The 26325-nt window shown below is 36.0% G+C and overlaps 1 protein-coding gene across 1 annotated transcript in view; it reads right to left on the bottom strand.

Moving 5' to 3' along the window:
• The window catches only part of Bruce (BIR repeat containing ubiquitin-conjugating enzyme), a 406259-nt gene that overhangs the window by 270502 nt on the left and 109432 nt on the right, over nt 1–26325 (bottom strand). The window contains exons 16-18 of the mRNA XM_089091938.1: nt 9152–9307; nt 4232–4432; nt 1998–2207 (exon numbers count right to left, since the gene is read on the bottom strand). Coding sequence (XP_088948064.1) covers nt 1998–2207; nt 4232–4432; nt 9152–9307 — 567 coding nt within the window. The remainder of the gene's footprint in view (nt 1–1997; nt 2208–4231; nt 4433–9151; nt 9308–26325) is intronic.

The raw sequence follows: 26325 nt of genomic DNA on the forward strand, positions 1-26325 counted from the left end.
TAGCCCTTTTTTTGCCCCGATGAAGGTAATCCTTCAGACCGCCAAGATCACTCTGTTTGTCTGTTGCCAAAACTCCGACAGCCCTATTGACCTCAGCATCTGAAATTTGACATGGAAAAACCTTCGCATACTCTAGATAAGCTGGGAAACCATTCACAAGGAAAGAAGCTCAGCATGCCACTAGCAAAATTAAAAAGACTCGCGGATTTTCCCTCCCTTGTCAAGCATTCTTTCGGTATCCTAGTTTTTTTTCCATAAACAAAATAGATAAATCTCAAACTTTTTTTCTTTTTTAGTACAGATAAAAAAGAATATAGCCGTCACACATATAAACCCATTAGCCAAGCACTTTTCCAAGACCTTTAAATTTGGCATCTTTTTTGTTGTTTGTTCCGTCTTCTAGATAATATTGCCCCAACTGTGCGATGAGGAGACAAACCAGTTGCAGTAATTCAAAAGACGTTACGTAGCATGTTTCAGACTATTTAAATCTAAAGCAAATCCACTTAAACTAAGCAACATATAATGATTGGTTTAATTCAGTTTCACGAATTTTCAAACAACACTTTTTCTATCCTTTGTTTCAATTTGGTGCGTTAATTAGACATTTACGGCCTTCATAAAGGTCTATTGCTGCAAAAATAAGATTTAAGCCATTTAAGACTGTATAAAACCTTCAATTAGCAAATTCTGATCATCAAAATGCTTATCTTTTAATAATTGTAAAAAAAAGAAGCTCATTTTTCTTTTCCTTTTTTAGACGTACTACATGCCGCCTTTTGAAATAATTCCGCCAAAACGGCCGGAAATAACAACACGATAGGTGTTTCAAAATAGGATGAAAAAAACAAGTCATTTTACAAATGCCTATATTTTTTTTTTTTTTTTTTTTTTTTTTTAAATCTGGACACGATGGGTGACGAAAAGGTGGCTTGAAATATAAACATAACTTTTGATTAATTTAAAACTAAAAAAAAAACAACATTTGAATTAAGAACAAAAAGTTCTGATGTAAGTTACGTTAGAATAGGCAAGACCTAAGTTGAAAAGTATTCCAAATGATGTCACTTCACCTAGTTTAGCAATTGTGCAAAATTTTGACACATATTGGGTCTGTAATATTCGTTAAATTCTAAATCGATTCGTGAAGTATATTCGTGTATATTTCCTTAATTTTGGCGAGTTGAAGAGGGAACAAATTCATTTTCTACTAAAATAGCCTTAAATATAAATTTGACAAATTGCTCATTTCCAAGCGCTTTAGATAATTCGACATCTATCATTACAATCTTGCCAAATGCCATATCAAACTTATTTTTCGGCTTTCCTGTAAAACTGGGATACTTGTATTTGTCCCACTATCGTACGAATATGACAATATTATTTTGAAGTAGAGGTAGCGTCATTATTTATTCAAGGAATTAGTTGATATGGAGTAGTAATCATTGACAATGTGACATTGGCCGATGAGTGACATTACTTATCGAGGCAGCTCACAACAAGTCTTCTAGTTACACGGTTTGTCAGAGTTAGATTATTGACATATTAAAAGGTTGTGAATAAGGTGTCTCATGAGAGTGATAAGGCAAGAACACTGGAAATATAGGTTATTTAAATATTAGGAGACAGAGACTATTTGACAAATATCAATTATTTGCAAATAGTTGACGCACAAATAATGAATATGATCTATTATTTTAAACTCTTTATTCAGGTGTTTCTAAAATATTATTCTATTAGAATTGGTATTAGAATAGGATAGAACTTTAAAGAACAACACAGAGAGATATTTATTGACGCTAACATGAGAGACAGGAGAAGCTGCCCGATTCGCTTAAAATTGCAACACACCTAAGAAAACAGTATGAATCGGTATGAAAGCGAATAAAACACATTAATTACTTAGCATAACATACATACTTGTACACGCTTATATAATATAAGAAGAACATAATAAATGATACTGTTATTATGAACACACTAATAAAAAAACTTACATTTTTTCCAGGAGCCACTAAACTAACCATCAAACTTAGAGTCAGTTCAGCAACTAAGGCTAACTTTGGGAAAGGAGCAGATTTCCAAGTCTCAAGATCAGTCATTTCATCTGAGGATTCCCGGTTACTAGATGCATTTTCTAATTCATTTTGAAATCGCTTCATCACTCCTGACATTGTTGCCATATGCACTCTCATCTTCAAACATTCCTTCAGCAAAAAAAAGAAGAAAAGAGTCTATTTTTATTATGAAATAGCAGACAATACAAAAATGAGGTTTCAGCTTTTGAGAAAGCAACAGGCGATAATTCCTTACAAACATATACTTGTTATCTCTCATAAACCCAAAACAAAAAAAAAAATATAAGAAAAAGTTTTTTAAAGAAAAGTAAAGAGCCATATCATACCTAAGATGAGCAGAAACCAAGTCATGTATTAATTCAAAATAAAATGAACCAAGTTATATCAATGAATAAAGAAACCCAAGACTAAATCTTCAGTTGTCTTTCTATCAATAGTAGCACAAAAAAAAAGAAAAATAACTACCAGCACTTTAGAAATAAGATTGGTAAATCCACCCTCCCTCCACATCTCTGTAAATGACTTAATTGTCACTTCCATTTTAGTAAAACAAAATGTGTGTTTTGAACACTGTTATTCTTATTTTTCAAAACATCGACAAAAAAAGCACCCCTAATTGTAAAGATTACCTGGAAAGGACTAATGAGAGTAGACAGATTGTTTGATAAAAATGCTTAATTATATGTTGTTTTCAATATTTTGTTTGTGCAAATGACGCTTAGGTCTTTCAGAGATTTAGGGGGCAGTAATTCCTGCTTGTGGTAATTTCTGTTCGTTTCGGTTATACCCTTTTTTATTTACCTTACTGCTTCATCCGTGATTTAAAATTCCACTGGGGCAAAGAGTGCCAATAATTATCATCGGATGGGAAACACACATTTTTTCGGCACTCACATCACTTCACTATAAACACAAAATATGAAGTCTTCTTTCCTCATCCAAAAATGAGACTCCATAAGCTTAATCTTGATCTCCACCTGTCATTCCCGCGATATTGCAAATATGCCATTTTGATAACCAAGACGCAAGGATTTACCTCTGCCCCTCTCTCCGTCAAAACTCTAGGTACACTTGGGCCCCGATCACCCCCAGAAAACTTAAACTCAAACCCCTTAGTTATTCTTGAAATACAGCAGATACACTATTTACATTACCTCAGTGCATATGGCTTCTTTTGCCCTACATCACTACTATATCAGTGCCAAGATTTTAAATAACCTGAAGACCAAATCTTTAGACTTTCCCCAACTCTTTCCTTTTCCCCTTCCTACAGGTCTAGATGCAAAGTTTATTTGCCTCCAGCTTATACTCCCTGAAAGTTTCAACTTAATCCCCAAAGCCATTACAAAAATACTGAACATACGCAATTTTCATCACCTGTCAACACATATACAGCAATATGGGTTGTTTTACCTCGCTACTTAACCCTGAATAAGGTTATAAATTGCACAGTTAAAAATTACTTTTTGTGCAAAGATGTTTAGATACATTGGAGATAAAACTTTTTAGCCCCTTCCCCCAGGTCAAAACTTGACGTCCACTTGCCCCCCACCCCTACGGATCCCTGAAAGGCTCAACTAGATACCCTAAGCTATTTCTTAGATGTTGCAGATGGACTATTTTGATAGGCTCGTATTATACAGTGTCTTTTGATTTACTTTGATTTACTTAGACTTGAATATTTTTTGATTCTTATAGGGGCTTAGACTGCAAAAGGTTTAGATGGTTTGTAAGACATATCATTTTTACCGTTCTCCCCTCCCCTTACCCCAACAAAATTTCAAGCCTCTGGGCCCCCACGCACACGATCTGGAAGTTTGAATCCCTCAAAGTTGTTCCCAAGATATTACAGATATGATATTTCGATATCTTGGATACATATAATGTCTTTAGATCTATCACTATACACTCTCCCGGGTCAGAATTTACGCGTAATTGACCCCTCCCCCCCCCCGCCAACACCACTTGAAAGTTTCAACTTGATCTCCCAAACCGTTTTTAAGATATTGCAAATGCCTTATTTCGTAAACCTGGGTAACTTTAGCACTTTTCGGTCATCTGCAATGCAGCCTTTGATGATGAGAAAATACTGTAGCCCAAAAAAACACCCTTATACACAATACACAAGAAGAAAAAAGAAACTGGGTGCTCACCTGATAGTATTTAAGAACCTTTTCATCTAAGTCGGATCGTTTCTTATCATCACCAGAGGATCGTAAGAAGGCAGTCACATGATCAAATGGAGAAAAGACCGGAGAGTTGTAAGAAGATAACAAGCTCTTCAAATACTCACTCTGGATCTTGTAATTACATCGTATCTGCTCATATAAACTTGACAAACTAGTCAACTCACGCTACAATATAGGAATAAAATTATTGAAAATATGCTCAAAGAAGTTTTTTAGACGAGGAGTACCTTTTCAGGCACTTGCACTAGTCATTCTCTCAGGACACTAAGTATTTTTTTGGCAATCCCCAGTAATCACCAGTAAACTACTACTACTACTACTACTAACAACTCACCGGATCACCCAGCCGCCTGAGGTCAACACAGCTCCGCACGCTCCTCCTCTATCCCAATCTATTCAAAGCTTCCCTTTTTAAACCCTCCCATAAAGTTCCCATTTCCTTAAAATCTTTCTTTATGACCTCCGCCCACCCCTGACGGGGATGACCTTTCCGTTTAGCCCCAGACGGTTGGCAAAAAGCACAATCTTTGGCAATCTGTCATCCTTCATCCGCACAACGTGCCCTAGCCACCTCAACCTTTCTTTCATTATAGCCCTAGAGAGCGGTATTGAACCACATTTTTCGTATAGCCTATTGTTTGTATTACTAATATAATTGTATATATACTTAATAATATAATATAATTGTATTACTTTGATCAACCAATCTTGACAAAGCACTTTCTTTTTTTTAGTCAAAACTTCCTTCTTTTTTTTTTTTATTGAGAGGTTAACAATTAAATAGAAGTAATTTCAGAGTATTCTAAAAATAATCAGCAATATCCAACAAATCTCCAGTAATTTTTTTCAGGATGCCATTTCCATGGTGGAACTAAACTACAAAAAGATTAACAAAAATACATTCCAATACCTCTAAAATCCCTCTATCTGCACTAAATCGCTTCCTCCCAAATAAAACTCCTCAAAACTCCCAAATCTACTAACCTCATGAAGGTTTATGCAGCTTGCGAAACACGATGCTTTGGAACACGTCTCTAACTGTCAGTTCCACCAAAAAGATGAGATAGTTATATCACGGAATTCATTAGTTTCAAAAATATCTATTCAACAAGCAACAACGATATCACTCAGACTTTTTCTTAGACAATGATCTAAACTTGATAAAAAAATATAAATAATTTCCTACTATCGTATGTTTCTGAAACCTTTTTTTTAACCTAACAAACAGAAGAAAGTGACAACCTTATAGTTCTACATTCTCCAGCTATTAGTTCTTCAGGAATTTACATTATTTTGCAAATTTACATTATAGTGATCTTTACAGTTTTAAGAAGAAGAATCTTCTTCTTGAAAACACTTTTATCTATAAATGCACTAAAATATAAAATAAGTTTTTTTTCCTGACACACAGAAAATTCAACATTTGTAAGACTGAAATCAAAACACATATCGTTTGAAAGTTTCAGGTTTTCCACAAAGCAGGAAAAAAAAAAGTTTTCGGTACCTTTTCAGACAAAAACATGTTTTTTTTAAATACTTTTATTTTAATCGTTGGTGAATCTTGTATATAATTTTCACCTTTCACCCTTCATACTAAAGATTCTTGCTTGCAAAAGTTCATGCCAAATGAAGAAGAAAAGAAGAACCTCCTCTTCTTTTCTACCTCTCCTCCAATACAACCAATTTCTATACAATTTACCTGCATATATTTCATTTTACACGGTGACCTACATAGATGGAGTTACATTAAAACGTTTCAAAGCGAAAATATTCGGATAGGGCTCCTAATTCTTAGAGGCTTTCAAACGCGTCAGACCAGCTCCTACGCTCTGTAACGATTCTTTAATAAATACAGCATACAAATAGGGTAAATTCCTCCACGGTCATTGCTAGCGCATAGGGCGTCGTACTGACATTTAGAGTTTAGAGAGCCTGTGGCCCACCCTTGCCGCAGCGGGGATCCATCTATGGGCCCCATATTGCCAAGGAGAGCATGAGTCCACTGTGCTGCCACAGAATATCAATAAAGCGTTTTAACTTATCAATATCCTACTGAAGTTTTTACGAACATCTTATTTGGCAAGTATTGTTTTTTAAAAGCAAAAAGAGAGGAAACTCCTCTGCCTTACTGACACTGACTGACATTTTACTGGCTGACAAGAGTGGAATTAGAAACCACTAACAGTAATGACCCATGATCATTGACCAATGACGTTGCCCACCAGAGTTAACAAGTTAAAAATACATTGAAGCCGAGTATAGTCTAGATTTATTATATGTGTACTAGCTTATGTGTCTAAATTTGTTGGCATACTGGACGATTTTCTCTAGATTTATTATGTTTTAGATTCTCAATATGCCATTTTTTCGAAGTAAGCAGATAATAATAAGTAACGTTTTAGTTAAGTAAAGATTATAATTAGGGCCCGACTGATATATCTGCCGGCTGATATTATCGGGCCGATATGTGGATAAGTGTCATTATCCGATATCGGGGAAAAATATCGACCGATTTTTTTTTTTTATTATGCGCAACATATCCATAAGATAGTGCCATATTACCTCAGGTAATTTTTTCTTGTCCAGTCCTTGGGGGGGGGGCCACCAGCTAAGCCTGACCAAGGTGGAAAGAGCAGCAGAATTCAGTGAAATGAAGTCCAGTTTTATTTGTTGGCAATACTTGCCAATACGCACCTGGTGCAGTAATGTTCGAATTGTAGGGTGAGTTCAAGAACATACAAGTTCTACCAAAACAACTTAAAAGAATACAATAAACCATGCATTTCTGTTTAATGAATGTTCTCTTGCGTGGGTAAAAGATCCAAGATTCAACTGGTTAAAACCATGATATCCTGTCAAGGGCGCAGGTAAGGGGAAGGGGATGTCGTGAGGTGGAGAGGGGTCGGTGCTGCGTGCCGAAACCTTGGAAAATTTGCAAATTTACCTTGGAAATTTAGCTTATGTGTCCAAATTTGTTGGCATACTAGACGATTTTGTCGATACATTTTTTAAATCGCTCCTCCAAACCTAAAACCCTAGCTGCACCCTGTATCCAGTGTGCCTAGCATGGGTTTGTTCGTAAAAAACCATATCACATGAATGTAAAGTTTTCACATTACTATGTGAATGATTAAAACAGAAATTCTTGCTATTGAAATTTGGGTTTGGAATAATCGATTTCAACAAATATCTTACACTTCTTCCAATCAGATTTTCACGTATTTGTGTTTATGTGACTAAGCCGGCTAAAATAGTTTTACTGTCCAGACAAGAGCTTCCTTTGGTTTGATTGAATTTCTAAATCTCTTTTTAAAAAATCTTTTTTTTTGCATTACTTCGAATCCACAATGAATTATTGAGGCTGTTCATTGGTGTGTAATAGATCAGGGAGAAGCACGTGAGCATGAATATGGGCAGAGGTTTCGACCGATAAGGTTTTTTCCGGAGGGGAATTTATCGGCAAATTATATCGGTACGATACCAATACATCGATTTCGGTATCGAACCGCAAAAAATCCATATCGGTCGGGCCCTAATTACAATTGCAGTTGTCAATAACTAACAAGTGTGTGCCTTCTTGATGGTGCACCATTGGTTTTCTCGAATCAATGGTTTTCTCTTCTATTTTATGTCCCTGGAACTGGAATACAGGTTACCAAAATTAAAAATTTCAACTACCGTACATCAAAAGGTTGTTCTTTATTTTAATTCCCTTCTTTTTCTTCGATAAATAATTACTTGTATCATGTGTTTTAATTCATTGGGAGTAAAGTCAATGATTATCCAGGCCAAAAAGATTAGCTACTTTGACAATATCCTGGCAAGACAAAAATTATTTAGTGATCTAAAATTCTAACAAGTCATTACTAATTTAACGTGTTGTATATCAGCCAAAACAAGTAGTGTTGCCCCGAGAATAGTCTAATCAATGTCACCTGATGTAATCAAATCGAGGTGGGGAAAACAAAGTAAAATATTCTAATGAAATCTAAAGTAAAACAAAGCCAAATACGACTGACAAAAATCAAAGCAAGGTATATTACCTGTTCTTGAGAGGAGCATCCATAATTTCATAAATAATGAGCTTTACCATATATCACTGTTAAGTGCATGTTTCATGAGTTAGGCCAACCCCCCTCAATTTGTTAGTGGACCTGGTCTTACACAGTGTTTAGAGAGAAAATTCAACCCTATCCTCTTTTAAAGTGGGTATGCATCCTAAATGTGTAGGTAAAATTGCTCTTTTTAATATTTAACTTGCACATGTTGGCTAAGTAGCCTTTAATCAATCGACTGACATCTGAGATGAAATATATCCATAAACGACTAATACTGACAACGTTTAAAGGAGCAGTATCTGCTAAACAGCAATTTTCGCAATCAAAAACGTGGAGGGATTCACATTAAAAATTTGAGCTATGTAAGGGAATCAACTTCGTCGAGAGAGACTTTGTTTCTGTCAATTTTATGTACCCAACAGAATAACCAAATTCGTCGAATATTACCTAGTTGAGCATGTCCTGTAGCAAAGATAGTCGCAACATTATTTGTCATTTTTTGTTACTAAAGCAAAAGTTGACTAATTTATAAGTGTTGGGATTTAAAATTGTGTCAATATAGTGGACATTAGATTCTGTAGCATTGAACAGCCCCATTCCTTTTCTTTACCTTGCTATTTGAGTTGGATTATAGCCCAAAGTGGTTGCTTTTTGGGTTGATTCATGCTAATCAGTGCAATTATCCACAATGAGAAAAATACCTCCTTCAAACTTTATTCAAAATTTAATTCCCTTCCAATTTGAGATATAGGCTAAGAGCAACTTAATTTGTACAAAAAAAGTAGCAGATACTGCCTTTGATCATCAAATACGAGCAGTGACTTACTTCCATTTCTTCTATAGTTAGGGGGCTGATTTTATCCTCTGTTTTGACTGATTTCGCTACCAAATCACCAGGCAGAACGACGCTGTGCCCCAAAAACCATCCAAACGCAATCTTCACAGAGTTGACATTTAACCCATACTTTCCAATAACAGTCATCTACAAAGAAGTAGAAAATGAAGAGGAACATACAAAAAAGGTTAAAGAAAAATGTGAAAACTGACGGTAATAGAAGCGATATAAAGAATGCTTAGTAGGGACCCCCCCCCCCTTCTAAACCTTACAGGGGATATTTCATCATTCTACTTTACTGGAAACCAAAAACACTTTAAAAAAAAATGTTGAAATTTTTAAATAGTGCTGTTAAAATAACCTTTAATTGTCGAGATTTCCAAATGATGAAATAGTCTTTAGAAGGTTTAGACAGGAGGCAGTAGCCCTATTCCTGTTTCTAGCAATTTCTATCCTTTAAGTTTGACAAGTGTGTTCACTATAACTTCTACTTGTTTTGGAATTTATTTATTTTCATCTAAATATCAGTATATGCTATCTTTATATTTGGCATAACTATTCATTTTAAGTTCTGTTCGTTTGGGATTCGCTTGGGTATCAGTAAGGGGGGGGGGTACACACACGCATACACAAAAAAAAAGAAAAAGAAACGAATGTAGCATTCGTTTACGTAGCATTCACTATTACGGTACCAAAGAGGTAGAAATAGCAAAAATTTACAAAACTGGAGTATTGACTCCGTGAAGATAAAATATCCCGCTTTATCAAAAGTGCAATCCCAGTTTTCAGTACCGTAATCCCACTAGTCATGCCGAACCAAGGGTATTACCCCGAATCATCAGTCAAACCAAGGATAAGATGAAACTTAAGTCTGCAAAAAGCATAAAGAAAAAAGTTCCACGACGCAAAATCATTAGGATAAACATAAAACCTGCACGAAATGTTGTTTGTATTTACTTTGGCCTTAAAGTCGGCAAAAAAAAAAAAATCATCAAAATATCCTAATTATATCTGTTTTCATTTTCCTTCAGTATTTTATATTTTATATACAAAGTGCTCACAGAATTCTTTTGAAACAAAACAGTCTGTTTACTTTCCAAATAATTCAGGTTAGATCTTAAGAAACGTTTGCCTTGAATTAAAATCCAAATTTAAATCAATTGAATTCTTGCCATGAATCATGTAATGTTGAAAAACAAGTCTAATTCTAAGTCAGTCTCTAAATAGAGAGTGATCATGAAAATTAAAAAAATTACCTTATATTGAAAGAAAAAAACAAAAAAAAACTAAAATCTGTCTATAATATTTTTGTCGTCATGCATAAAAGATCGCCTGCTAAATAGTTACCAAAAGTTTTTTTGGGGGGAGGGGGGGGGGCTGGATAACTGTAAATTGCCAGAGATGCTTGTGCATAAGTTATTGCTTAAAATGCGTAAACCTACCTACCTTAACCTATTTAACCTTACTTATTTGAGATCCCAAGTCCTGAACTCAAAGAGGATGCTGGTATCTCTCTGGTGAGCTCTGACTAAAAAACGTGAGCATCTTATGTGTTTTTAGTTTGGCTTGTTATCATTTTCTTTACGATCTACTTCAATTTTCATTTATATGTTAAACTAAAAGTTTCCTTGCGTTAGGTGATCTACTATTTAGCTTGAAACTTACTCTTATCAATCACAACTTGGTCCATCATAGGCTAGTCCATGCATTACAGTATAGCTTACTATACAACAACTGCTACTAAAGCTTATTGCAGCACCAAGACGCCCAAGGCCAATACAGCTAAGCACACTCCTTCCCCATACCAATCTGTTCAAAACCTCCTTCTTTATACCCTCCCAAGAAGTTCAAATTTCCCTTAAATATTTCCTTACGACATTCTGACACCCCACTCAAGAACGACCTGCTTTTTGTCTGGCTCTAGATGGTTGGCCGACAAGAACGATCTTTGGCAATCTATCATATTTCATCCGCAGAACGTGTCCAAGCCATCTCAATCTTTCTCTCGCTATAGCCCTAGAAAGCCAAATTGAACCACATTTTTTTTAGAGCTTACTGTTTGAGATACGGTCAGTCAGTCGGGTACCCAAAACAACCCGAAGCCAATTTCCCTCGAAAACATCTAGCAAATTCTCCTCCGTTTTTCAGAGCATCCACACTTCAGAACCATAGTTGACCAGTCATAACAGTAGCTTCCAATATTCTTGGTTCGCAGACTTTTCTTTCTATTCTTCCCAAATTTCTCCAACTGTGAAAAGAAAACCATGGGCCTAGCAGAGTTTCCACTCTTTTCTTGAAATAATTTTCCAGAACTTTTTCAAAATATTTAAAAGACATTTTCCGCTGCTAGTCGGCCACAAAACAAGTCAAGATATTACGACTGGGGCTGGGTGACAAGCAGATATTATCATCATATCGGGATATGTTTTGAGATAGACACGATATTGTGTCTATACCATTAGGTCTGTATTATAGCTGTTCAAAAATTGTTGTCCCACCTGCTTTCCCCTTCTTGTAATGCGACACAATGCAATGCAATGTGTAGAAGTTGTTCACTTCTTTAGTTCTACTAACTAAACTGCAAATAACACTATTTTACTTTACGAGATCAGTTTTAAAGTCCGATCTCTCACTGTCAAGATTTCGGAAAAAAAAAAAAAAAAAAAAAAAAAAAAAAAAAAAAAAAACCGGCAAAACACCTAATACAAAAACCGAAACAAAAAAAGACCGGGTAAATTAAAAACAGATAGTCTATCTCAATTTTCTCTATCTATTTCTCTATGCTATCTCTATTTTTGCATTAACAGAACAGAAACAGAACAGAAACAGTACCCATGCTTATTTTTTTAAGAAGAAGAAGAAGGATTTATTGAAAAAAAAACATATCAACAAAAAATTATTGCTGCCTCCCCTAAAAAGCAAAGCTTGTCCGTGGGGGAGGTAGAGAAAACAAAATCCTTAAAACAAAGAACACTTAACCACCGACACCACTAATACCATCACACTAAGCAATAAATACAAAATAATATCATATATTTTACATCCTCTGGTAACATCATATCAACAAAACCCCCACAATAAATAAATCAATTGATCAGTCAAAACTCATATTCAGCAAAGAGCAGTTCCTTAATGATTTTTCTAAAAATATTGGGGTCACCAATAGTCTTAATATCACTATTCAAACTATTCCATTTCTGCGTACCTCTATAAAGAAAAGAAAAATATGAACGGGAAGATATACCTCTAGGTACACAGAAGTCTGCGCTACCCCTTGTATCATGAGAATCAACAGTAGACCTAATGGACAATAAATCACCAAAACAACAAGGCTGAACATCCTTCTGCAGTCCAAAAATAAACCACAATACATAGAATTCACGAAGGCCTTCAACCGGCAAAATTTTTAAAGTTGGGTAAATTTCTCGAACAGACATACGTGGAGATATACAGGCTAAAATTCTTACTGCATGATTTTGTAGAACTCTTATTGGTTTTAGGGTAGAAGAAAAAGTAGAGAGCCAAATACTTGAACAATAAAGTATATACGGGTGTATTAAAGAAAAATAAAGATGGCGAACGACAGACTTGGGAAAACAATGCTGGAGTTTCTTCATTATACCGAGATTTCTTGCCAGAATTTTGCTTGTTAAAGTAACATGTTCCTTAAAAGATAGAGTTTCATCTACTACAATCCCAAGTTATTTAAAAGACGCAGCCTTTTTTATAACGCCATTGGGCATATCTAATTCCTAGATCCATGGGTAAAAGTTTGATGATCGCGAGAAAATAATAAAGTTAGACTTAGCCATGTTAATCCTTAATTTATTTACCCTCAGTCATGCTATAATTCTATTAACTGATTCCTTCATGGAAATCTGCAGCAACTCCGCTGTCTTAGCTGTGCTAATGGCTCTTGTGTCATCAGCAAAAAGTAAAACTGTTTCATTAGTCGGGTTTACCGTTAGTTCATTTATTCTATAGCAAAAATTATTTAGACAATTTGGTAAATCATTAATAAATATCAAGAATAATATAGGACCGAGAACTGATCCTTGCGGAACACCTATTTCAATACGCTTTTTTTCGGAAGAAGAATCATTTAGTTGGACATACTGATAACGATTACTTAAAAACTTCTTAAAAAATTTAATGATTTACCCCTCAAACCATACACCTCACACTTCTTAAGTAGAAGTTCATGATCCACAGTGTCGAAAGCTTTCATCAGATCTAAAAATATAGCACCTATTTTGAAACCTTTATCTAATACATCATTAATAATAGTTGTCAAATAAATCATCGCCTGTTCCGTTGTCCTTTTTCTACGGAACCCAAATTGTGTCTCTACCAGTAACTTATGATCCTCCAAAAACTCATTATTCTAATACTAAAACACTTCTCTAAAACACGGGAAATAATGGGTAAAACAGATATCGGTCTATAGTTTCCTGGGTCATTTTGAATACCACCCTTATGAATTGGGGTTATACGGGCAACTTTGAAACAGTCTGGGAATCTTCCTTGACGAAAACACTCATTAATTAACCCACATAAAACTTCAGCTATAACAGGAAAAATACATTTAGAAGTTTTTAGAGTAGTATTGTCGCTACCAGATGAATTACTACGAAACCCATAAATAATTTTTTTAATTTTATCAACTTTTAGAAGTCTAAGGTGAAGATACACATCACTGGGGTCCCTCAGTAAGGACTCGAAAGTCGGATCACCGCTTTCAAGTACAACTTACATAGCTAAATTCAGACCAATATTTAAAAAATAACTCTGAAATTCGTTGCATATGTCCTTTTCAGAATTCAAAGTCTTTGCCATTGCACTAACTAATTCATCACGTACACGATTTATTTTTAATCCAATCACTTCTTTTATTAGTCCCCAGGTATTCTCAGGGCTTCCTTCGACCTTCTTAAACTTTTTCTCAAAATATTTGGTTTTTTCATTTCTTAAAATTGTATTCAACATATTTCGATAAATTTTATATAATTGCTTACTTTCTTGTGTCGGGTTAATTATTTGAGCTCTAAACAATTTATCTCTTACATTTATTTGCTTCAAAATCACAGGACTAATCCAAGGTTTTTTACTTGAGTGCTTAATATTAAACGGTTTCAATATCACTACTTGACTTATCAAACTCTGCAACTTTTCATAAAATAAAACAAATTTTGAATTAGTGTCCTGAAAATTGCCTAGAACATCGTACCAATCCACCTTTTCTATATCATTTTTAAATTTTACCATCGCACTTTTACTGATCACTGGAATCCTTGATTTTTTGCCTTTAACCACTTTCGTGACAGTTCTAAAGCTAGCTGAAACTCCAAAGTGGTCAGATACATCGTTGATAAGGACCCTGGGAAGACTCAAGGGTACATTAGAAAGGATGTTATCCAGAAGCTTAGCTGATGTTCCCGTAATTCTTGTAGGGATATTTATATAAGGATGAAACCCATTAGATAAACTTCTATTAATAAATTCAGTGCTAGCAGATGACTGATCTATAAGGTCAATATTAAAGTCCCCCATAATAAAACATAGCATAGAGTTAATTGGAAGTTTCATTAATTGTTCTTCAAATAGGTCAATAAAGTCTTGGAGCAGGCTCTGTGGAGGTCTATATACTACAACAATACACAAATTCAAATTTTCTCTAGCTATATGTAAAACAAAACACTCGCAAACTTTCTCTCTATATATTGTAAGATCTTCTCTTATTGAAACCTTATAATCAGCCTGAATGTAAGCTGCTAGGCCTCCATGTTGGTAATACTCGCGATTCCTTACATATAAATTATAACCAGGGATATGTAGTAATTGCGAGTTATTATCATTTAACCACGTTTTAGTTAAAGCGATCACCTGAAAGACATTAGTATTTATTAATTCCGATAACAAATTATGCTCAGAATTCAATCCCTGAGAATTCAAATGAAAAATGTTAAGGCCAAAATGGCCCCTATCACAATACAAGGGTAGTGCCCCTTCTTTAAAAATATACCTTGATGGTTCATTTGTGAAAATCTCAGTGGCTAATATCGAAATTTCTATTTATCCATTCATTAAAGTGGCTGGAAAGATCCACCTCTTGACATTCAAACTGCAGGACAGTGTTGTTCCTAGGAGGTAAAATAGTATCTCTAACCTTCATCAAAAAAATTTAATGTAGGTGACGGTAGAAGTTGGTGGTGGCAAAAAAAATCATTATCAACTAAACATATATCTAGACCTAGATAAATACAAAAAAAATAACAACATATATTCCGTCAAAGCGGACGTACAGTTTAAAAAAGCATATTATTGCAAGCTTCATGGCACAAAGCAAAACTATTCAAAAAAAGACATCAGCCCGCTACCACCCACTCAAAATAATTTCACATTAACAAACATTTTAAATTATTTACACAAAAATAAAAATTATCATTAACCCAAACATTTCAAATTCATCATTATCAACTTTTCCATATCTATTTGATCAAACCAAGCGAAAAAGAAAAGATAATTAACCAATAAGTAAACTAAACACATTCAATAAAACACTCATTTTTTAGCACCTCTGGAAGCTGTGGAGGGAGGAGCCTTATGTGCTAGTTCCTCAATCCATTCATCACACGTAAACTTCACTTTCGTACCACCCGGACGTTCCAACTGAAGATATGGTGGAACTGTGTTTGATATCCATAAAATGATGGCCATCGTTTTAAGACACAATTTTTTTTCATATAGTTTTTTTCTTGCCTCTCTCACAGAAAATGGGGCATCATCACTCACATAAATGTTTCCCTGGTTTGCTATATTTCTTCCTTTAAACTTCTTCCCATTTTTAAGGATTTCAATCTTATTTCCACGGTTTTTTACATTAACCTTAAAATATTTCTTATCCTTTTTTATTGCAACAACTGAAAAATGGGGAATCACTGGTAAATTTAGTCCATCCGTACATATCTTGGTAAACATACGTTTAGCTTGAGCTTCATCCTCACAGATTGCATTTCATACAACCACATTGTTTTCATTAGGCTGATATTCTACAGCCTTAAGCCTATCCAACATACATAGGGTATTTTCTTTAAAATATTTAACTTCTGACTGCAGGTTAAAGTTATCATTTTTCAACAAAGAAATGTCATTTTCTACGGCATTTGTACAAGACTTAATCCCGGAGAATTCAGACCTTAAGGCTAATTGCTCTGATTCAATTGCTTTTATTCTATTTTCTACTACAATGAATCGCTGTTCAATTGATTGGACTGAGCTATGAGTTTCACGCATAATGTCCATCATCTTCGCAAATTCGTCAGATAGGGTCATTAACGAAACCTGAGTTGTCACTGGCTTCCGAGTATCCGAATTTCCTGACGTATTTGGGATACTTGTGGCAATATCTTCGCTATAATCAATATCTGGACGACTCCTTTTAGTTTTTATCTTGCCCTTCTTAACTTAATAATAGCTAAAATGGACTTACTGGCAAAAGAAGAAGCAACCAGTCCTAAATCAGTCATTTTTCGCCACTGCACTATTCCTTTGATATCATATTACGAATAATTTGAGCCTTAAATCACTTTGGAGGAGTAATAGCTAATGATTTCCGTTGTTGAGTTTTATTTAGGGAAATGTTTGTATTTTCAGATTGTACAAAGTTTTCATTATATCACAGCATGCAGACAATTTAGCAATAATCTATCGTCATTCATTGCATTACGTGATTCATAGAGTGGGCGATAGCAAGCAATACGGTCTTAACCGGTTGAGCAATGAATCATGACATGACTATTCAGAAGCAGACAAAGCTTAAATAAATAAATAAAAGGTTTAAACTAATTATCAGGGTAATAGAAACAGCTGATCCATGTAAACAGCCAGCAACATGATAGAAAACAAAATAAAGATATCAAAAGATTACTATAGCTGAAAGATTTTAAAAGAAACAAACATTCATGCCTTTAGTGTTTAGCCCGTTTACGGTCATCGTGAAAGGGGGAAGATTATTTTTCAGAACAACTAAAAGGTTTCCACGACAATTTAATTTTTCTATTTTCCAGGTGTTTTCCATGACTGAAAAATTGATCTTTAATTTTCCAGATTTTCCAAGTTTTCCAGGACGCGTGGGAGCCCTGGTCTTGGCTATTTTATTTTTAACATTTTCACTGCACCCACCAGCTTTACGAATAATATTACCTAGGTAAGTGAAGCTGTCCACTTGAATAATCTTCCCGTTACCCAGCATCACCTCTTCACCCTCACTTATTCCCAGTCTTAGCGACTTAGTCTTCTTAACATTACTTTCAAACATACTGTTGCACCATGAACTCTCAAAACCTCTGAAAATTCATACATTTTCAACTAGGAATCTGAAATCACCAGCATAATCTAAGCATAGAAGAGTTTTACTTCCCCAATTAATTCCGTGTTCTCCCATAGCCTTTGCTATGCTCTTTAGGTCAAAGTCCATCAATACGATACACATAAATGGGAATAGAACGAAACCCTGCTTAACTCTTGAATCCCTATTTAATACGAAGCCAGCTAATAACATCGCTTCCTACCTTAATCGCGTTAATATTATCATAGGCAGCGCAACAGCGCTGCCTAAGTAAAGAACGATGTGGGCACAATGTTTTATATTTTTTTTCTCCATACCCGGGCACTTCGTATCGAAGGAATTGTCGTAGAAACTTCGAAAAGGGCTCATTCGATTGGAAATTGGAGTGGCTAGTGCCCTTTTTAATAGTCGAAAGTGAGGGCAACTAGCCCCCCCCCACGCCCTTCATTCCCCCAACCACATCCAATAAAAATTTTGAGATAGCCATTTTGTTCAGAGTAGTTGATTTCCAGATAGAAAATTTGTTTTTGAGGAGAAGGCTCCCCAACAACCCTCCGGGCAAGGGTTTTAAGTTATGACCTGAGGGCATATAAGAACGATTTTGGCACAATGTATCATTTTTTTTTTTTTTACCTTTAGAGCAGGGCACTTCGTATCGAATAATTTGTCGTATAAAATTCGAAAAGGGCTCATTCAATTGGAAATTGGAGTGGCTTGTGCCCTTTTTAATATTCGAAAGTGACTGTAAGGCAAGTAACACCCCTTCCACGCCCACCATTTCCCGAAACACATCCAATCAAAATTTTGAGATAGCCATTTTGTTCAGCGTAGTTGATTCCAGATAGAAATTATGTTTTTGAGGAGGACACTCCCCCACAGCCTTCAGGGCAAGAGTTGTAAGTTATGCCCTGGGGGCATGATAAGGTTTTTTATAGAAGGCGTTGTCGTAGAACCTTCAAAAAAGGCTCATTCGATTGGAAATTAAAAGGGATAGTGCCCTTTTTAATAGTCGAAAGTGATTGGAGGGTAACTAGCCCCCCCCCCCACGCCTATCATTAACCCAACAACATTCAATCAAAATTTTGAGATAGCCATTTTGTTCAGCGTAGTTGATTTCCAGATAGATAAAATGTTTTTGAGGAGGACACTCCCCCACAACCCTAGGGGCAAGGGTTTTAGGTTATGCCCTGAGGGCATATAAGAATGATGTTGGCACAATGTATTATTTATTATTTTTGTCCTTTAGAGCAGGGCACTTCGTATCGAAGAAGTTGTCGTAAAAACTTCGAAAAGAGCATCATTCAATTCGAAATTGGAGTGGCTTGTACCCTTTTTATTAATCGAAAGTGATTGGAAGGCAACTAACACCCCTTCCACGACCACCTTTTCCCCAAACTCAGCCCATCAAAATTTGAGATAGTCATTTTGTTCAGCGGAGTTGATTTCCAGATAGAAATTATATTTTTAAGGAGGACACTCCCCCAGAGCCCTCATGGCAAGGTTTGTAAGTTATGCCCTGGGGGCACATAAGGTTTTTATAGATAGCGTTGTTGTAGAAACTTCAAAAAAGGCTCATTCGATTGGAAATTCAAAGGGCTAGTACTCTTTTTCATAGAAGAAAGTGATTGGAGGGCAACTAGGCCCCCCCGCCCATCATTCCCCCAAAAGGATCCAATCAAAATTTTGATATAGCCATTTTGTTGGCGTAATTGATTTCCAGATAGAAAATATGTTTTTGAGAAGACACCCCCACAATCCTCGGTGCAAGGGTTTAAAGTTATGCCCTGGGGACATATAAGAATGATGTTGGCACAATATATTATTTATTAATTTTTTTCCTTTAGAGCAGGGCACTTCGAATCAAAGAAGTTATCGTAGAAACTTCGAAAAGGGCTCATTCAATTGAAAATTGGAGTGGCTTGTGGAAATTGGAGTGTGGAGTGGCTAGCCATTTTATTCAACGTAGTTTTAAGTTCTGTAAATTAGGTCTTTGAGGATGAGAACCCCCTCAAATCCCTCAGGGCAAGGGTTGTAAGTTATGCCCTGGGGGCATATAAGGTTTTCATAGAACGTGTTGTCGTAGAAACTTCTAAAAGGGCTCATTCGATTGGAAATTGAAACGGCTAGTGCGCTTTTTAATAGTCGAAAACTGATTGGAAGGCAACTAACACCCTTTCGACGCCCACCATTTCCCCAAACACATCCAATCAAAATTTTTAGATAGCCTTTTTATTCAATACAGTTCAAACTTCAGGAAATTATACCTTTGAACATGACACTTCCCCCACAGTCGTCAGGGCAAGGTTTATAAGTTAAGCCGAGGGGGAATAAAAATTTTTTTTGAAATCTTTGCCGTAGAAACTTGAAAAAGGGCTCATTTAATTAGAAATTCAAAGATCTAGTGCCCTTTTTAATAGTCGAAAGTGATTTGTGGGCAACAAACCCTCGTCTCTTGTCTGCCTTGTCACCAAACACATCCAATCACCATTTTTAGATAGCCATTTTGTTAAGCGCTGTTGATTTCCACATATAAAGTATGTTTCTAAAGAGAACTCTCCCTTACAACCGTAATGCCAAGGGTTGTGAGTTATGCCCAGGGGGCATATTAGGTTTTTATAAAACGCGTTTTCTTGGAAACTTCAAAAAAGGCTCATTCGATTGGAAATTAAAAGGGATAGTGCCCTTTTGAATAGTCGAAAGTGATTGGAGGGTAACTCGCCCCCCCCCCCCGCCTATCAGTAACCCAACAACATTCAATCAAAAGTTTGAGATAGCCATTTTGTTCAGCGTAGTTGATTTCCAGATAGATAAAATGTTTTTGAGGAGGACACTCTCCCACAACCCTAGGGGCAAGGGTTTTAGGTTATGCCCTGAGGGCATATAAGAATGATGTTGGCACAATGTATTATTTAATATTTTTTTTCATTTAGAGCAGGGCACTTCGTATCGAAGAAGTTGTCGTAGAAACTTCGAAAAGGGCTCTTTCAATTCGAAATTGGAGTGGCTTGTACCGTTTTTAATATTCGAAAGTGATTGGAAGGCAACTAACATCCCTTTCACGCCTTGTTGATTTCCAGATAGAAATTGTGTTTTTGAGGAGGACACTCCCCCACAGCCCTCAGGGCAAGGGTTGTAAGTAAGGCCCTGGGGGCATATAAGGTTTTAATTGAACGCGTTGTCGTAGAAACTTCAAAAAGGGTTCATTCAATTGAAAATTGAAAGGGCTAGTGCCCTTTTAATAGTCAAAAGTGATTGAAGGGCAACTAACCCCCCTCTCACGCCCACCATTTCCCCAAACAAATCCAATGAAAATTTTGAGATATCAATTTTGTTCAACGCAGTCGAAAGTTCTGGAAATTAGGTCTTTTAGGATGATAACCCCATCAGAGCCCTCAGTGCAAGGGTTGTAAGTTATGCCCTGGGGGCATATAAGGTTTATATATAAAGTTGTTGTGGAAACTTCGAAAAGAGCTCATTTGATTGAAAAATGAAATTGCCCTTTTTAATAGTCGAAGTGAGTGGAGAGTAATTAACCCGCCTCTCACGCCCACCATTTCTCCAAACACATTCAATCACAGTTTAGAGATAGCCATTTTGTTCAACGTAATTGAAAGTTCTGGAAATTATGTATTTAAGGATGACAAACCCCCCAGAGCCCCCAGGGCAAAGGTTGTCAGTTATGCTCTGGGGGCATATAAGGTTTTTATAGATAGAGTTGTTGTAAAAACTTCAAAAGGGGCTCATTCAATTGGAAATTAAGAGGCCTAGTGCCCCTTTTTAATAATTGAAAGTGATTGGAGGGTAACTAACCCCCCCTCTCACGCCCAGCGTTCCCCGAAACACATCCAATCAAAATTTTCAGATAGCCATTTTGTTCAACGTTGCAGAAAGTTCTGAAAATTAGGTCTTTGAGAATGACACCACCCCCCAGCTCTCAGGGCAAGGGTTGTAAGTTATGCCCTGGGGGTATATAAGGTTTTTATTGAAAGTGTTGTCGTAGAAACTTCAAAAGCGCTCATTTGCTTGGAAATTAAAAGGGTTAGTGCCTTTTTTAATAGTTGAAAGTGATTGGAGAGCGACTAACGCCCACCATTTTCCCAGACACATCCAATAAAAATTTTGAGATAACCATTTTGTTTAACATAGTTGAAAGTTCTGCAAATTAGGTCTTAGAGGATGATAACTGCCCTCACAGCACTTAGGGTAAGGGTTGTTATTTATGCCCTGGGGGCATATAAGGTGTTTATTAAAAGCGTTGTCGTAGAAACTCAAAAAGGGCTCATTCGATTGGAAATCGAAAGGCCTAGTACCCTTTTTAATAGTCGAAAGTGATTGGAAGGCTTGACATTTTTATAGTAAAGATCGATGTGGGTATAATGTGTTATTTTGTTGTTGTTGTTGTTGTTTATGAAACGGGATCTAAATTCAAAACCTCAAATCTTCTAAATTAAAGTTACCCATGTAAAATAGAATCACCCAAAATATGAACCTAAAAATTAAAGTAACCCACTGATCGAGTAAGGCTCGATCGTCCAATTTAAAAAGTAGAAAAACGAATGTATCTTAATCGAACAAAGTTTGTATAATCTTTCCCACAGAAAATGTAGTAGCAATAAATAAATCCCTCTCTGTGTCACCAAATATGCAATAAATATCAGTTTTACCAAATGTTACATGACAGGTGACTAACAACGTAGTTTAAGAGCTTGAATTTCCAAACTGTCAAGAGAAGGTTGAATTTATCATACAAAAATAGTCACTAGAGATACAAAGTATTTTCATGTAATCTAGTTGCATTGTCCTGAAACTAAGTTCAGAATTACGTATTTAAATGTAACTAAGTTTATTGTCCCTTAAAAAGTTTAACAGTGATAAACTATAAGCCAACTAGAAAACAAGTGACATGTCGTTAGCAATAAAATTACAAAAGTAATATTTTGATTGTCAAGAAAAATTCCAAAATACAAATCTCAGAGCTATAAATCGTATGAAAGTTGAAGTAGCCGATTGGTGTATTCCCTATCCAATAGGAATATATGACATACTATTGGACCAATAGGACCAATGTAACATACTTTTTAGCAACGCCTGAATGTAACCTCTGGCGAAATTGGATAGTATAATAAGTTAGAACTGAGCAATTTTGCGCCCGTCGATAGGCAGTCTAGAGCAGTCTAGTGCAGTTGAGAGCAGTCTAATGTAAGTGAAATTAAGATCTAACTATTAATAATTTTGGACAATTTCTATGAGAATATTAATGGATCTATGTTGCATTACCTACGTCTCTGTGTAAAATTTTATCAAAGTGCCCATGACAGTGAATTGAGTGCAGATAAATTTGATATTCCTGAATCAGCTTTGTATCGCTAATGTGAGTAAAAATAAATACATTACTTTCTTAATTTTATCTCTTCATGTTAGTATTTCTCAAGATAATTAGTCCTTGTGTCTCCATCCGCTCTCTAGGGAACCTGAATCCTAGTAATCTGATTTTGACTCAGTATGCCATTGAAATACGCTCCCCGATAGACCCGCTGTTTTAATCCCCCACCACACGAAGTTCCCCCTCAAACTATGGTATAAAATTTACATAACCTCACTATAAAGAAGTATAAGACCCCATTTGAAACGCAAGATAAAATCCCCCCCATTTGATCAAACCAACCCCCCCCCCTCCCCCATTAGATTTCGGCACTTCGTATCGAAGGAGTTGTAGTAGGAACTTCGAAAAGGGTTCATTCAAATGAAAATAAAAAGGGCTGATGCCCTTTTTAATAGTCGAAAAGGATTGGAGGGAAACTAATCCCCCTCCCACGCCCACCCTCAAATTTGCCTTTATGCTTAAAAACTAAATGTTGCCTTAAGATTAAATCAAAATGCACTGTGATAATGCTAATTCCCAATAAGGCATCTCAGCACTATCCCAAGAACCACTGAGGGTATTATGTTCATACTTTCAGGGCTACTTCTGCTCTTAAAATTTAACCAAATCAAAATAGCGTAAGTGTATCCAAGCTATCAAAGAAAGTAAACAGATTTTTTTGCGAATGATATCAAGTTTTCCCTTTCAGGGCAACTAGAGAGGTATGAAACTAAATTAAACACTACTATTTGTGTCCAGATTTTCAAAAGGGTGTATGTTGTTAAAAATTGCTGAAAATTTTTCTCCAGCATACAAATAGCAGGCCAAACCGTAAAGTCTTAAAAAAACGAAAAGATTTGAAGTATTATTTTCTTTTTCCCTGAAAAGACTATCAAGGAGGCACACTTGTGCCTCTTTAAAGAGGCGACCCACCACAATGTTAGGCGATTTCCGGTCCTAGAGGTCGCAGAGAGACGGCGGTGATCGCATTTTGTAGCCCAAGCTCCAACTAAGAAACGTGAAAAATTTCATCCTCCTCCGACTTTATCTTCATGGGGTAAACTGGGCCAGAAGCTTCAACCTTCCCACCACAGCCCACCTTTAAAGTTGTCCGATTGGGCTGAAATTTAGAGGTTAAGCTTTCCTAGGGCCCGGGAGCTTATCCTCGAAATTTCCTCAATCCGATCACTCCTTCCCTGTTTTCCAAAAACCAGATATAGCCACTTAATGTTCATTTCTCTCTTTTTTTTTATCAGCCATTCCTACAGGCCAGAGTTGGCAACGGATCTGTGCGAATGAGGAGTCATTTGAACCCGAATTCGACCTGTTAGGGCCTTTTGATATTTTCAGACCAAAAAATTATCCCCCGAATTTACATTTACGAAAAACCTCGTTTTCCTATAAGAGCCCATGTTAAATTTTCCCACCATAGCCTCCCTTTAAGGTTGTCCGATCGGGCTGAAATTTAGAAAATAAGTTTTCGTGGGGCTTGGGAGCTTATCTTCGAAATTTTAGCTCAATCCGATCACTCGTTCCCTGTTTTACAAAAACCAAATATCAAGCTTTGTTGGGGTTTGCTTGCGTCAAAAATAGATTCCACAGACTAAAAATACAAGAACAATTGCGTCTCTTTGGTAAAGTGGTTGATACTCCTGACAGTCAGGTGGAAGACCCGGGTTCGATTCCCTGTCAGAGGAAATTTTTTATATACTGAATTTAAAGTTTAAAAAAGAAACTCAGATTCTTTTTTAAATTATTTGAAAAAAACTACGTTTTCTAAAGAGTTAAAGAGGCTGAGTTACAAGGTCGAACCTTAAAACGTACAGGGATTAGGAGGCACAGTTGGGGGGCTGTTAAAGAGGCTGAGCCACAAGTTCGAACCTTAAAACGTACAGGGATTAGGAGGTGCAGTTGGGGGGCTGCCGCCCCCAAAACCCCCGCTTCCGTATATGAAAGGGGCTGCGCCCTCCTCAACGCCTCGCTCTTTACGCTAAAGTTTGACTTTCTCACAACTCTTTTTTTTTAAACAATAAAAACTTTAGCGTAAAGAGCGAGGCGTTGAGTTTATATTGAATTTAAAGTTAAAAAAACACTCAGTTTTTTAAATCCAATCTATTAAATCCTTCGGCTCAACAGGCGTCTCCAGAAGAATATCACAGTCGGCCTTCAGATTACAGGTAAGTCTCCACTGCTTTGATAACATTATTTGAAAAAAACTACGTTTTCTAAAGAGTTAAATAAGTAATAAACTGTACAAAAACGTGCAGAAATTATTTGAAAAAAACTACGTTTTCTAAAGAGTTAAAAAGGCTGAGTCACAAGTTCGAACCTTAAAACGTACAGGGATTAGGAGGTGCAGTTGGGGGGCTGCCGCCCCCCGAACCCCCGCTTCCGTATATGAAAGGGGCTGTGGCCTCCTCAACGCCTCGCTCTTTACGCTAAAGTTTTTATTGTTTAAAAAAAAGAGTTGTGAGAAAGTCAAACTTTAGCGTAAAGAGCGAGGCGTTGAGGAAGGCACAGCCCCTTTCATATACGGAAGCGGGGGTTTGGGGGGGGGAGGTAGCCCCCCAACTGCACCTCCTAATCCCTGTACGTTTTAAGGTTAGAACTTGTGACTCAGCCTCTTTAACTCTTTAGAAAACGTAGTTTTTTTCAAATAATGTCAATATAAAACGAACAGAAATTAATTAAAAAAAAAACTTTTTCACAAAATAAGTTTTTCAAAGAAAAGTAAAGAACTAAATAAAACCAAAAAAGAGCAAAAATAAAATCAAATAATCTACCAAGCGTGAAACTACCACAAATCAGCATCGATAAATAAATGAAACCCAAAACGAACAGAAATTACAATGAATAACAGAGTCAAACTCAAAACGAGCAGAAATTAACATAAGTTGGGCGCAAAACCCCTATGCATTTCTAAGGCCAGAACATAATTTGCACTTTGCTGAAAAAAATACAAATGAATGTGCATTGTCAGTTTAATATACATATACTGATATTTAGTAATCAAAATGTTAATATTATTTGATTTATTAAAGTTATAAAAGTAAAAACATTTATATTTTTTTCAGTAAAGTACAAATTATGTTCTGGCCTTGGGAAGGTATGGGGGTTTTGAGCCCAACTTATGTTAATTTCTGCTCGTTTGAGTTTGACTCGGTTATTTATTGTGGCTCAGTTGTTGTATGGAATGTTGACATCTAAAGGTAATTTTGTCATTTAATTTTCTTTTTCCACGAACGCAAAAGTTAGATTACAGTTTTTTGTACTTTACTGGAAAAAATATATATGTTTTTACTTTTATAACTTTAAAAAATCAAATAATTTTAACATTTTGATTACTAAATATCATTATATGTATATTAAACTGACAATGCATATTCATCTGTAGTTTTTTTCAGTAAAGTGCAAATTTTGTTCTGGCCTTGGGAAGGCATAGGGGTTTTGCGCCCA

This window comes from Artemia sp. Qi Xiang Cuo, chromosome 7 (assembly GCF_049724085.1).
Source record: "Artemia sp. Qi Xiang Cuo chromosome 7, ASM4972408v1, whole genome shotgun sequence".
NCBI lineage: Eukaryota > Metazoa > Arthropoda > Branchiopoda > Anostraca > Artemiidae > Artemia > Artemia sp. Qi Xiang Cuo.